Source organism: Opisthorchis viverrini (genome assembly GCF_000715545.1).
Source record: "Opisthorchis viverrini unplaced genomic scaffold opera_v5_384, whole genome shotgun sequence".
Classification (NCBI taxonomy): Eukaryota; Metazoa; Platyhelminthes; class Trematoda; order Opisthorchiida; family Opisthorchiidae; genus Opisthorchis; species Opisthorchis viverrini.
In genome coordinates, this window is record NW_008752039.1 from 8,923 (window position 1) to 22,137 (window position 13,215).

Here is a 13,215-nt window from a genome sequence, read left to right on the forward strand (position 1 = left end):
AGTGAGAGGGATAAAGGGAGACGAAACATAGGGTAACAAACTTGTGACTAGGGTTGAAGGGAACAAAGGAAGTTTGTCTACTGGGAGCATTAAAGCCTAACCTTGTAATCTATCAAAACAGGCTGGCTTTTGGAGAATAATCTACATGAGTTCTCTTGACAGGGGAGTCTCACTCCCTATCACAAGTTATAACTCCCTACACGATTGTGAGCCTTTGTTTCCTTCAAGCTGACATTTTCTTACCCTCAGCTGGTAAAACAGTGGGTATGCTTTGAATCTGGCGTAAATACTGTGCTCACGGGTTTGTGGGCCGTAAGAACAAGGTACAAGTGATAAGATTCACTTGATCCACGGTAATGGAAAGGGTGTAAGTGCCCTCTTTCCATACGCTAGCTTAACTAATCTTCGTGAATTCACATGGCAGCAAGGACCCATAGTTGTCAGTGGATGTGCGCATACCTATCTATCGCTTGTATATGTTCTGTAGGCTGTGCATGTGTGTGTATGGACTGAAATCACCCTTCACTTTTGGAGTCTCAAATTAGTTACACAACATTTGAAGCTCAAAATTTGCTGTGCTAATCAGGTCACGTTTGTTGCTGCTGCTAATTAGGTTTGAAGAGCACACCTAATGAGGATTCTTGTTCACGGTACATTCACGTATAACGCGTCTAAAACACTCGGGAGCAACAACGAGTGTTCTTGTAAATCTATTGCAGAACTTCAAAACCAGCCGACTGAAGCAAGTTGCTGCTTTGAACTATCCTAGTCACCCTTTTCTTGCATAACTCTCAAATGAATGGGGGCATAGGAAGGCCGGAATTTTGCCAGATACAGTTAAACGGTGCGTTAATCGACCACAAGCTTACAACGTGAATAATGGTGTAAGAATAAAAATCTGCGAACAGTACATTCAAGGACATTTATGCTGTCAGCCATCTTGTTGACCTCTCTTTCTCGCCATCTTATAGTCCTTTATTTGTTCTCGGGAGAATTCGAAAATAATGATTGAAGTGCGCTGAGAATGGAATGATCAGAGAGATTCAGCATGAATTCAGCTGAGTCAGCCGTTGACAGCAATTTAACTTGCAGACGAGTGCATTTCGCCAAGGTGGCAGGTGTTTGAGTTACCAAATTAATAATGAACTGTCAGACGGTAATCTGTCAAACTGGATATGCACAGTTCTGGCGCTGTCTGGTTAGGTCAAATACGGCTACATCATACCTTCACATCAATGAGGAAACGAAGCTTATTGCTAGTTATTTCGAGGCTTTTTACCGCGTTTGGATCTGCATACGTGGATGTCTTGTGTGCGTGAAATAAGGGCACACAAGATATTAGCTAAGCTACAGATTAAAGTGGTTAGCGATTTAGCACTAACCGACTAAACTTGTGTCTAGGTCGTCAAGTGCAGAGTGACAGGGACAACCGCAGAATGTCATGTTCAAGAGATGGTCTCTATCAATCCTCAAGGTATGAAGACCCTTTGCTTTAAATACCCTACTGGGATCATTTTTCCTGAATAGTTGTAAAGCCTAATATCGTGTACTGAATCAAACCCTGCCTGGTTTGTTTAATGGTGGCCATGGATTGTGCTGACAACTCTCAGATGAACTCTTGTCCTTACTCAGATTTGCTGCTGATGTTGAAGATAAGCGCGGTATCGAGTAGAGTGATGGCGTTTACATGGTCCTCGTACAATGAAGTAAAGTGGATTGAAGCAGAGCCGTGTGACACAGATTTGAAAGGGAAGGCGTTCTGCTCCGACGGAAACCCATGGAGTACTTCAGTGCTTGCATTCGACCTGCATTCTGCATTGTCTTCTTGGCTGATTATTGATATTAGAGTGGTTGGCTAAGGCACTCGTTCGGTTCAACTACTAACTTAACACATCTCAGCAATAACACAAGTAGCAGCAAGTGTACTTCTCAGAAAAATTACACTGTATCATACTTAAACAGTGCATCCTATGGGTCTTTTGTTTCAGGTCAGTTTTTATACTAACTGCGTTCAACCAAGACCATACTGCCGTTTTTTAGTCCTTAGAACAAACGCTTGAGTGGAACGGTAACATCAGTGAACAGTTTTGAGGTTATTAAGCATGGTGACCTATTATTGAAACTCATGTGCTTCTACTCACTGGACTATGATCAAATCTATCCTGTTCTGTTTCATCCATTGTGTTTGTGTGAAGTTCATACAAGGACACGTCGAATGCTGCTCTGTACAGGGCACCCGTCTTCCATTCAATGTGCAAACTATGCGCAGTCCTGTAGAGGTAGAAGCGCACACATGTATGTTTACTGAGTTAGTATGCATAGAATTATACTGGTTTCCAATCGAATCTATCACCAGATCAGAAGTTTTGATTTTGACTCCACAGAGCACACTTCAGCAATTCGAGGTTTCGTTGAATCAGCTTATCATCCATTCTGGAATCGATTACGTATAAATGCACCGTATCGGCACCGCCGCAAGTGGGCACGTTAAAAGACAAAAATAGCTGCCACCAACCAACCTCACGGTATTACAGAGAAGGTCATGAATGGTGAAGGACGGCTACTATGAGCTTTTGGAAAAGTGGCCTTACTTCAGGAAGGATGAAAATATCAAGGCCTCACTTATTACTTCAGCTGGGCAAAGGCATTTCAGTGCCTTTATGCCTGAAAATGCGCCTGAGACTGTGTTGCCAACTATAGGGAGATATAGAAACCAAAACTGGTCATTCAGTAGTTGATGAGAGATTCTGAAGATTTCCTTGTGAATGAACGTGCAAAAGAAATGCTGATTACCCCACTTAGAATGCAATGACAAGTTTAGAGCTCTAGAACTGGAGACGTTGAAAAGTTCCCTTTGTTAGAGATAATAAGGCCCACTGAATCAACAGAACTTCTCAATAATATTGGAGGGTACATTCTGCTTCAGAGTCATCTGGTCTCCCTTTTCGTCGAGTAACTTCACAAGTTCATGCACCATAATATTATAAGATCGGGCGAAGAGAATTTTTCAGTACAAAAATTTGGTTCTAAGGACAAAATAGACCATTAAACTGATTCATTTTCCATGAGGTTTAGATATGCCAGTCAACAGAACTGCCAATATAGAGGAGGCATATCAGGTTGGATAACCGAGGTCCGCGTAACGCTAACTTTGACCTGTCATTAGCGATCGAGCACTGTAGAGAGTGGACCAGTTTAACTGTATTCCTCACAGACACGTTTCACATACGGCAGACCAGAAGAGGGAAATGTTGTGCATTTATGAAGTCGCATTAAGACTGTATCTGATGGTGTACGAACAAAGGTAAACGCAATATACTCATGCGGATGAAGAAGAGTTATTTGATGTGGAAAACACTGACAAAATGGACGTGGTTTAAACATAACATTAGTGCTTGGAACGTGTTTTGTGTACATGCCCATCGAACGATAAGAAAATGAAAATACGACGGATAAAGACGTCAAAAGATGCAGGTTTGCCAGTTTCTGTCACAAGACTTGAATGCAAGTTGCTAGTGAAGGTAGTCAAGTTCACTGCAGACAGTGAAAGCGAGAAAGAAGTCATTCCCGCACTGTTTGTAAAGTACCGTTTTAGGGACATGATTGAAAACATGCTGTGCAGCCACATCTGGACCTTTACTGGGAAGCGTTACCTCAGATGTGGTCTTAGGACAGCTTCCTAATGCGGTTCCGAATTCAATGCTTATCAAACGTTGGTTCCGGTTTATGCTTATTCAAAGTGCGGATAACTGCCACCCATACTTATTGGTATCCTTTGAGACAGAAACTAGCAACTGCTATGAATTTTCAGGGTACTTTGAGCATTCGATACCCATGTTGTGCTCCCAGGCTTTCTGTGCGAAAAACCCACATTTGATTGGTATTGTTTATTTTTTTTAGAGCCATTTCTATGGTTTAGGAAAGCTTGGGTACCATAGCTCTCAGCGTGGGACTTATCCATATACCTCATTTTCAAGGAAAGAAGTTTTCAAAAAGGAGCGAAGCTCTAACGATCATCCAAAGAAATTCACCAGTTTTAAGCACACTCCAAGGCCTTTTCATTGTGAGAGGACCTACTATCGGGCTGCAGTTTAAAGTTGGTCGCTTAAATAAAGGTATGTGTAAGAAGTGCAGGTTTGAATTTCTCAAACTGCATGGTCACGCTACTAACCTTGCTTTCACCAGCGGCGCAAGTAGAAATTTGGAGAGCAAAGTTTAGTATATGCACGTTTTCTGTATTGAGTGATGTAAAATAATTCAAAAGCAGTTTGCGCGAAGTAAACTTTGACATGAATACGTCGCAGGTGAGTTTTGCTCCGCTATTTCGATTTGTTCGAATTAACAGTACGTCAGCGGGAAACTTTATATACTACGGAGCATATTCTCATCACGAAAATCGCCTGAAGTTCACCTTTTTAGTTTAAACCCAAAGTTGTTAGCATTCCGTTAAACTATGTTCATCACTTGATACTGATCCGGAATATGTACAGGAAAAACCTTGTTAGAGGCTATCGACTCGCTTTGGAGATAGGATGGAGGCTCAGTTGTTCATCTGCATACTTTGCACAACTTCGCTTCTTGGTTCCTGTTTATGACTTGAACTGACTGGTTTTACCATTGTGCTTGAATGAATTTAGACAAAATATAGACATTTCACAAACGCGACCATCTTCTTGCCTCATTCGAAATAGATCAAACGAATACACATTGATTTGACAGCTACACTGTTTAACTTACAGCCAGGTGTGCGGAGGTCAAACCTCGGCACAACCAAGGATATGCACTGCTGATAAGCTCTGAAAAGAGCAAAACTCGAATCCACTGTTTCCCTCCTTTGTGTGAACGCACCATATTGATTGCTTCAGGAGAGGAAGATGACTATGAGCGTGAATTTTTTATTGAAAGTCCACTGCTTCCCTCCTTTGCTTGGACGCACCATATTGATTGCTTCAGGAAAGGAAGATGACTATGAGCATGAATTTTTATTGAACCGTGCGAATAAGTTAAAAAGACCTTTTGCTACTGATTTACTGTTCGCGTGGGTCAAAAAAGGAACTCATATCTCGGTTGCGAGTAATGTTTGATTTTATACTTAGTGATTTTGTAAAACAAACGATCAAGAATTAATGTCCACGGCGTTAAGCGAGCTGCACAGTACTACTGAATTCACCCTTGGGTAAATTTGAAACTCATGGGCTTGGTCAATAAATTCGAAGGCACTCATGACTATAACCGGATGTATAGCCATCTTGCATGTTTTGGTAAGTGTTTGCATGATATTCACAACTACCTTGAGTTTGTCAGCCACTTGAAATAAGCAGACTTCTGAATAAAGCTTCACCCAACCGCTACTTTTAAAACTTCTCAAAAGTGGTTAACCTAGGATCTCTGAGGTTGCCCGGTTGCAGTTTCGTATATTTCGCAAACCGCCTCGATTTAAATGAAGAATCACACAGTTATCACGTTGAAACGTAAATACCTTAGCGGTAACTTCTGATATGGAGGCAAACAAGAGGCTTCGTTTCAGAAGGGTTTGGTAAACAACCAAGCCTTTTTGAAGCGATAACTTCTCAGTCGGTTCCAAACTTTCTACAAGTGATTGCAAAAAGAGGCTCTTCAGCGTATGGACCTACCACCGTTTGCTCCTAATTTCTTGCAGTTTTATGACGCTTTTCGCCTACAAGTGTTCCCCCCAAGCAGTCACACCAGCAGCTAACTAAAGGCCGAACCAAAACCTCATCCAACCCATCCAGGTTGAAGTTGTTCCCACCGATATATACATACATATATATGTATATATCATATTTTTCTATACCTGGTGCTCGTTTCATTAACCAGTCCTGTTGTGTATGTGACTGGTTTCTGGATGGGTTGATTTTTCAGTCATTATGTATCTCCAGAGTAAACAGTTCAGAAAAGTTGTACTTTCCTTACAAAGACTTGAGAGTATACTGGCTGCTTCCGCTTAGAAGCACTTGTCCTTAAGCAACCTTCCTTTGTTGCTTTAGGTGCTATCGAGATTGCTGCTTGAGATATACACAGAAGTTGAGACCAAATTAATTAAACACATTGCTGAATAATCAGTCATGCAATCATCCGCATGCTCAGTTGTATCCGGTTTTTTGTTAATTTTGGTCCTTTTTCAAATTTCATTGATATCCTCATCGTGATTCAAATGAATCCTTCTCATTAAGCATTAGTAATGACGCAGAATTCACTCAGAGGCTCGTTACTGGGCCGAGGGTTTTGATGTCCATCTTAAACTCTCTGTGACCCTGATACCTTTCCAAGGCAATTTCGCTATTCTAAATTTAAATCAAGTCAGGTAAAGTCATAAACAACTTTTGTGTGTTTGGAGGGGAGAGTTTAGTGCATAAATATCAGGGTCGGGAAGAGAAAGCAGAGATCTAACATGACCTCTTCAATAAAAACAAATCGATAACTAGGTATCGGGTTACCTGGGGGGTGGTATTGTGGAAGGTTGCAGTGTGAACAAAGATGAGCATGAATTTTACTCGGATGTTATATTGGAATACTCTAAATCAGGAAATTGGAAATGAAGCTAAGCATTTGGCAAGGTCCACTGGATCAAGTTACAACAAGCGTTACTATCCTCACTGTCAGGTACGTCCCTATTTATTTCGTTGCATCTGGGAACATACTTCATGGTTCGTACGACGAGGAGGTAGAGTTTCTCAAGTAGTCCATGGAATACAAGGGAAGAACAGTAAATACAGTATGGAAGGAAGGAAGTAAAAAATCCTTATGATGCAGTTGAGTTACATATACTAGTTCGAGTGGTTGAGAGTAAGGAGTAACAATCTTCGGACTGTTGTGGAAATGGACTGAACTTGTTAAGACATCTAGGGCAATCTGAAATGCTGAGTCCCAAACTCTTCATCCTAAGGTATGTTGGAACACAAACCTTATTGATGTCATGGGTGGACGTGTTTTTACGCATGACGTTGAATGAGGGAGAAGGAAGGAGCATTTTATTTCTTGAAGCTTCGGAAGACTGAGCAACAATGAACGTTTCTGGGGTCACTGCGTAGATGCATGAAGCCAGCCCTGCAGAGTAACTTTACCTACCGGTGTGCACAGCCATGCACCACATTTATAGCACACTGAAATTGCATAAAAACCTGAAATAGACATGCTATCAACACAGATAAAAGGATAGGGTAGAAAAGACAGCCCCTAGAAGACGCTCGTTTTAGTCAAATTATTGGGAACCGTCAGGCAACAAGGTGAACTTTCTCGCCAACAACTGTGAAAGTACACTACTTCGAGTAAACCTTCCTGTATGCTGGGTAAACCTTTATCAGTCTCCAACTTTTTCCTCTCCCCTTCTTCCACAGAGATACACGGGTTGCTTGAAACGGTCACCGGTAAGATAAGAATGTGAGCGCCGATTCGGAGCTATATGCATATCAGATATAAACCCTGTGCCATAGGCACAATCGATTTTAACTCTTACAGTTTCGATCACTGGAGATCGATAATTTGCTCATTCAAGACTTGACCTTGATCATTGACCATTTAACAATCAGCAGTTTCACTGCCATATAACCAAGTATGTCTTTGTGGAACATGGATAACCCGTTTGCCAATTTCAGAGGGCAGTCAAAGCCGGACTTGATACCTTTCATTAGGATGTTTAGACCCAGTACAATAAATCACTGTAAAAGCTAGCAGTAACGCTAAGTAGTCGTGGTATCACCTCCGGTTTTAGATCAAGTCAGAGTTATTGATGTTCAATCTTTTCATAGCAAAGAGGAAAATGCCAAACGATCACACAAATCGCAATCTGTCGTTTCACTAATGTTTCTGTTCCCTTGCCAATAAACCGAAGGCAAAATGAGGCATGCATCGGCGGTAGCATTTGAAACGGTTGAGGTATCAGCAGCATAACCAAATTATCGCACAAAGTTGGTAACCCAACCTACTAACTTTTATTTTTTCTGTTGGAGCCAGAAACCTAAACCGTTGTTTTGTTAGCACACAACTTATCATGTGATCCAGTCGATCCACCCTACCTTTCACTTTCAACATACCGAGGAGTGAATACAGACAAACGACCCACCCTGCGCTTCACCTACCTTTCTTTTGGTGCGATGTGATTTGCTCAGTGTGCTGAGGCTTGACGAGCTGGAAGCACACATATGAGCCGCCTACGAGACTTGAGTTTATTGATTTTATGTGAATTCACATAGATGTCGGTATGCTGAGACCATCTAACCAACACGCCCAGTCCATGATTTGGTTCATATCATGCAGAGACTAGTAGTGTACACACGGTAGTACAGTGACTGCTGTCGTACTGTTCCTCCTTTAAACTGTTTCATTAAACTTCTTCAGCGAAAGTCACCCATTCTTGAGTGGTATCCCTAGAGCTGAGCTTCTACCATAGTCTATCCATGTTTGCACGACTCATTATAAAGGTAACATTTAAACTCATGAAGAAGTATTTTACTATGTTCTACCTGGCTAGATAGGGTACACCCGATAAAAGCAGTGGGATATATGGACAAATTAAACTGAGTTGCTAAGGCTACATAATAAAGACTGCGCTAGAACCCAACCACAGTAGTAAACCATGAAATTTTCTGAGAGCATATCTTGCCTATTGAGAACATAGTTATTGATCGTATCTTCTAATAGTCCCAACCTCTTATTTAGTGCAAAAAACTGGTTCAGAGCATCTCTGACTGAGTCACATCCCATGTGCATATTTGGACTTGATTAAGCTCACTAAAAGTGTCTTAACGCACACTGCACTTCGTTTGGGCTACTTAATCGTCCTCAGAATATAGAAGAAACTTAAGTTTAGCTAGTGGGAACCGATTCTCAAGTAGGCATAACGTTCATGGAGAATGAGATCAACCAAGTGACCTTTTTCTACATAGCATGTAGTGTATCGTATATTCCTGAGGTGCTCACTATGTTTGCTCAAACAATATATATATATATATATATATATATATATATATATATATATATATATATATATATATATATATATATATATATATATATATATATATATATATATATATATATATATATATATATATATATATATATATATATATATATATATATATATATATATATATATATATATATATATATATATATATATATATATATATATATATATATATATATATATATATATATATATATATATATATATATATATATATATATATATATATATATATATATATATATATATATATATATATATATATATATATATATATATATATATATATATATATATATATATATATATATATATATATATATATATATATATATATATATATATATATATATATATATATATATATATATATATATATATATATATATATATATATATATATATATATATATATATATATATATATATATATATATATATATATATATATATATATATATATATATATATATATATATGTCAGGCGTACTTGTCAGGTAAAGTTGTGGGCACCTTGACGTTTGTGTGATTTATCGGTACCTGACGATATACACTCTCCTCGGTTTATTCTACACAGGGAGAGAACACACTGCACCCGTGCTCCAATATTGTCAGAGCTCCTCACTCGCGGATATTTTCGGTCTTATGAGACGTGAACACTGGCCATATCACACACGTTTAACTACTCCAGGTATGCAGCTCAACGTTATCACTTGCGAAAAGGCAAACCAATTCAAAGTATAGAAATGCATTTAGACTACTCAGACAACGTTCGTGAACGTTATTCAAAAGAACACGGTGCGGATGAGCGCTATCAAATTCAACAGCTATAAACAAGCGGTTAAAAGTGTTTTGTATACTCGAAATGACTTCAACATAACCGAATATGAACTTTCTAATCTACCGATCATCAATGAGGACGACCTAGTTCCTCATTGCTTGTTTTGTTTTTGAGACTAAAGGAGATACTTCTTGTTTAGCTTGAGGAGGGTTTGACCGAGTCAAATCAGATGCATACGTCATTCTTATCAAGAAGAACACTTGGCCAAGTATAGGCCACAAGTCCACTCGGTTATATCACAGACTACCAGTTTAGTCTTGGTGGAAGCATTTGCCAAACCGAAATTTCTTGGCTTGAAGAGATGTGTATAGTTGTTGCACATATCTAAGATGCACTCTGTAGCTGCATTTGAGAAAAATATTCAGGTCTTGATTAGCCCAGCTACGCTAGGCTCTTCACTGTCATGGAAGATCATCATCAAGGTTAACAGGGATCATTCACGTGTCTGTTTGTTGAGGAGACGATTGATATAATGACCAAGCTTCTGCTTGTCAGTCTGCCATATTTGATTCTTTTCCCTCCTGAAATAAACTATTATTAGAGTGAAAAGATGATGCAATTAAGTTCACTGGTTACCATTTTGGCCTATTTAGTTATTCAGCATTCGAATGCCAGATAGGAAGCGTTGCAGTAACATAAACTTGGTGTTTGCGCTTGACAACTGCAGCAAAGACACTTCAAGCAGAATATGTTTGATGGAAACTAGGGTACTGTGCCTAGCTGAGGAGATCCACGAAGAGTGCAACTATTAGCGGGCTATCGAAGCAGGTTCAACAGCCTTATAGACAGACAAAAACATCTTGTTCATACTTTCGAACCACGATGTTTACAGAAATTCCTATGCAAATTTTTTGCCGACCATCTAGCAAGTAGCACAACATTAGCTCGCGTGTTACCGGAACAGTTTTCCCTCTCTCAGATACACACGAGTGTATGTGTCTTTTCTAAGTATATTTTACGTATGCGAACGAGAACGCCATTTTGGTTGTGTTCACCGAAGTGGAATTTCTAAGTATATCGGTTTATATAGTCTAGATAATAAAGCCATCAGGTCACTGACTGTTTATTAGGCCCATATGAAATGGGAAACTCTACTTTCGAGACTTCTAAACTATTGGGTGCATGAGATCTGATAAATAAAAGTGTAATTTTTTTCGTGTTGTTTCAGGTGTTTAACTGTCCAGCAAATTTGGCGAGCCATCGGCGGTGGCACAAACCGAAGCGAATCAATAATTGCTTAGAAGGAATAAATTCACTTGGGTCAAACGTGGCAATGGCAACGACTGCAAAAGCCGACAACTACCCGATTCAGACAATATCAGATTACCCAAAGACGACCCCTTCAAAAACTTTATCCAGAAATAGTGAACCTACACATCCGTCTGACCGTGCGCGTAACTGTGCTGTGCCTTGGAGCCAGGATCCTCTTGGCGCAAACTTTGACGATACGGGATCGATCAAAATTGCCGCTAGAACGAGACAACTTAGCAAGAACTGCAATAGCTTCACCGTGGATGCGATTCTCGGACGGACAACCGTATCTCAAACAAGATCTAGGGGTGGTGTGGTTGAAGAATCCCATCAACCAAGGAACAGCATAACTCAGTCATTCAAGCCTGCACATCCCCATCAACTCTGGAAAACTGGTAAACTGCTCGATGCATGTGAAACTGAAACCAATTCGCAGGTCTCGATTTCTTGATGTCCACCATGATCCTGTGAAAATGAAACGTCGCAAAATGAAACAACGTTCTCAGCCGCTTGTCAGATGAACTAATTTAGAAATGGGCATAAGTGAGAATGTCATTTTCCGTTATACGCCGTATGTATTGACTCATCATTGGGTTTCATTTATTGATCACCAATCAAGTGGGTCGTGGATCAATATCCACAGCTACTGTATGTACATATACTTTTGTTTCGTCTACCTACACTGACTTACTGGTACTTGTTCTGTGACACACAAGTCAGCACCCAATTGAACAGACTTGAATACTTGATTCCTTCACAAGGTTTCAAACGGAACAAAGAAAAGATGGACAGAGTCTTTCTCAGAAGGAAGTGCTCTCCCAAAGACTTTGATACCACCGATCTAAGGAAAAGGAAACTAGACGTGACCGACTTGTATGATTCGGATTCCGTGGTTCGTGCCATTTTTTTAGAAACAGTCTGCTTCCCAACGTGACCCGACTTCAGAAACCTCGTAGAACGCAAGATTTAATCATTCCTCCACCAAAGCAGGAGGCTAACAATTTGTTTTCAGTAGTTTGTTTCGTTACACCAAAATTTACAAGACGACCCCCCAGAGAATTCCTTCAAAAAGCACTTCCCATACTGAAAAACATTTTCCGCATTTTGCTGTACCAGTCCAGCTGTGTTTAATAAAATAAGCGGTTGATTTTTTAAGAATATTGTCCAAGCTGTACCATTTAACATGTGTTGAATATATTTTGTAAATAAAATTGAATTTGTTTATTTGTTCCTCAGCCCCTTCATCATTATCAATACTTTTCTGTCGATCGGCTGCCTGGCTCTTGAGCTGAATGTTTTAACCAGAAAATATCAATATTTTTCCAGTACTGGATGCACTCTTTAGTTCTGATGATATTCTATGATCGGAAAACTGCACAATTGCTGTTTCTGATGGGAACCGATCAATAGTAGATAGTTGATAAATTCTGAGGAATTCAAGGGGACAAGATTTGGGATAAACATAGGACAATAGGTTCAGACTACCGGTGAAAGGAAGAAGGCTTTTGTTGCGGAGTTATTTATCAGAAAATGTCGACTGAACAGTTGGAGAATATTGGACAGGGAAGCAAAACTCTCATATACATCTTGTTTACAAAAACTGAATATCCATCTTTTCCTCGAACGCGTCTTTCTGAACTTTGCTGGATATTCTTTGACTGTTGTTCAAATCCAAGCAAATGTAACTCAACAAGTGCCCTAATAGATCTCATTTTTCAAGAGATGCAAAGCAGATTTACGAGAAAACACTACTCACATGCCCTCCCCCATCAGTAGTATCAACGTTACACCGGAAGCTGATTGGGAGCACGCAGTAATGTTAACGGATAGCAAAAATTGAGGCGGCTTCACAGCTTATCGGTTGGAACCGCACAATGGGTCATTTGACGTAATTTTACGCTGAGGCCTGTAGGCCTGCATCTGAACACTCTCTGACCGATCAGAAGGAATGAAACCAAACTGTGACTAGGAGAAGGGCAGTTCTAGGGTCATCAGCCTGATCAATCAGTAACTCATAGTTGTTAATTTGAGAGCACACAAGTAGACAACTAATATTTACAATGCATACAGCGAACCTCGTCGCTCGTAAGACGCATCATGGACACACACGTAAAGCTGGCTAGTGCCAGTAATC

At 39.8% G+C, this 13,215-nt stretch overlaps 1 protein-coding gene across 1 annotated transcript in view; it reads left to right on the plus strand.

Moving 5' to 3' along the window:
- T265_15182 (hypothetical protein) overlaps positions 1–13,215 on the plus strand; it is a gene marked incomplete at both ends in the record, with an annotated part of 83,771 nt that overhangs the window by 8,567 nt on the left and 61,989 nt on the right. The window contains 2 exons of the mRNA XM_009176963.1: positions 7,359–7,388; positions 10,999–11,476. Of these exons, the coding sequence (XP_009175227.1) occupies positions 7,359–7,388; positions 10,999–11,476 (508 nt within the window). The remainder of the gene's footprint in view (positions 1–7,358; positions 7,389–10,998; positions 11,477–13,215) is intronic.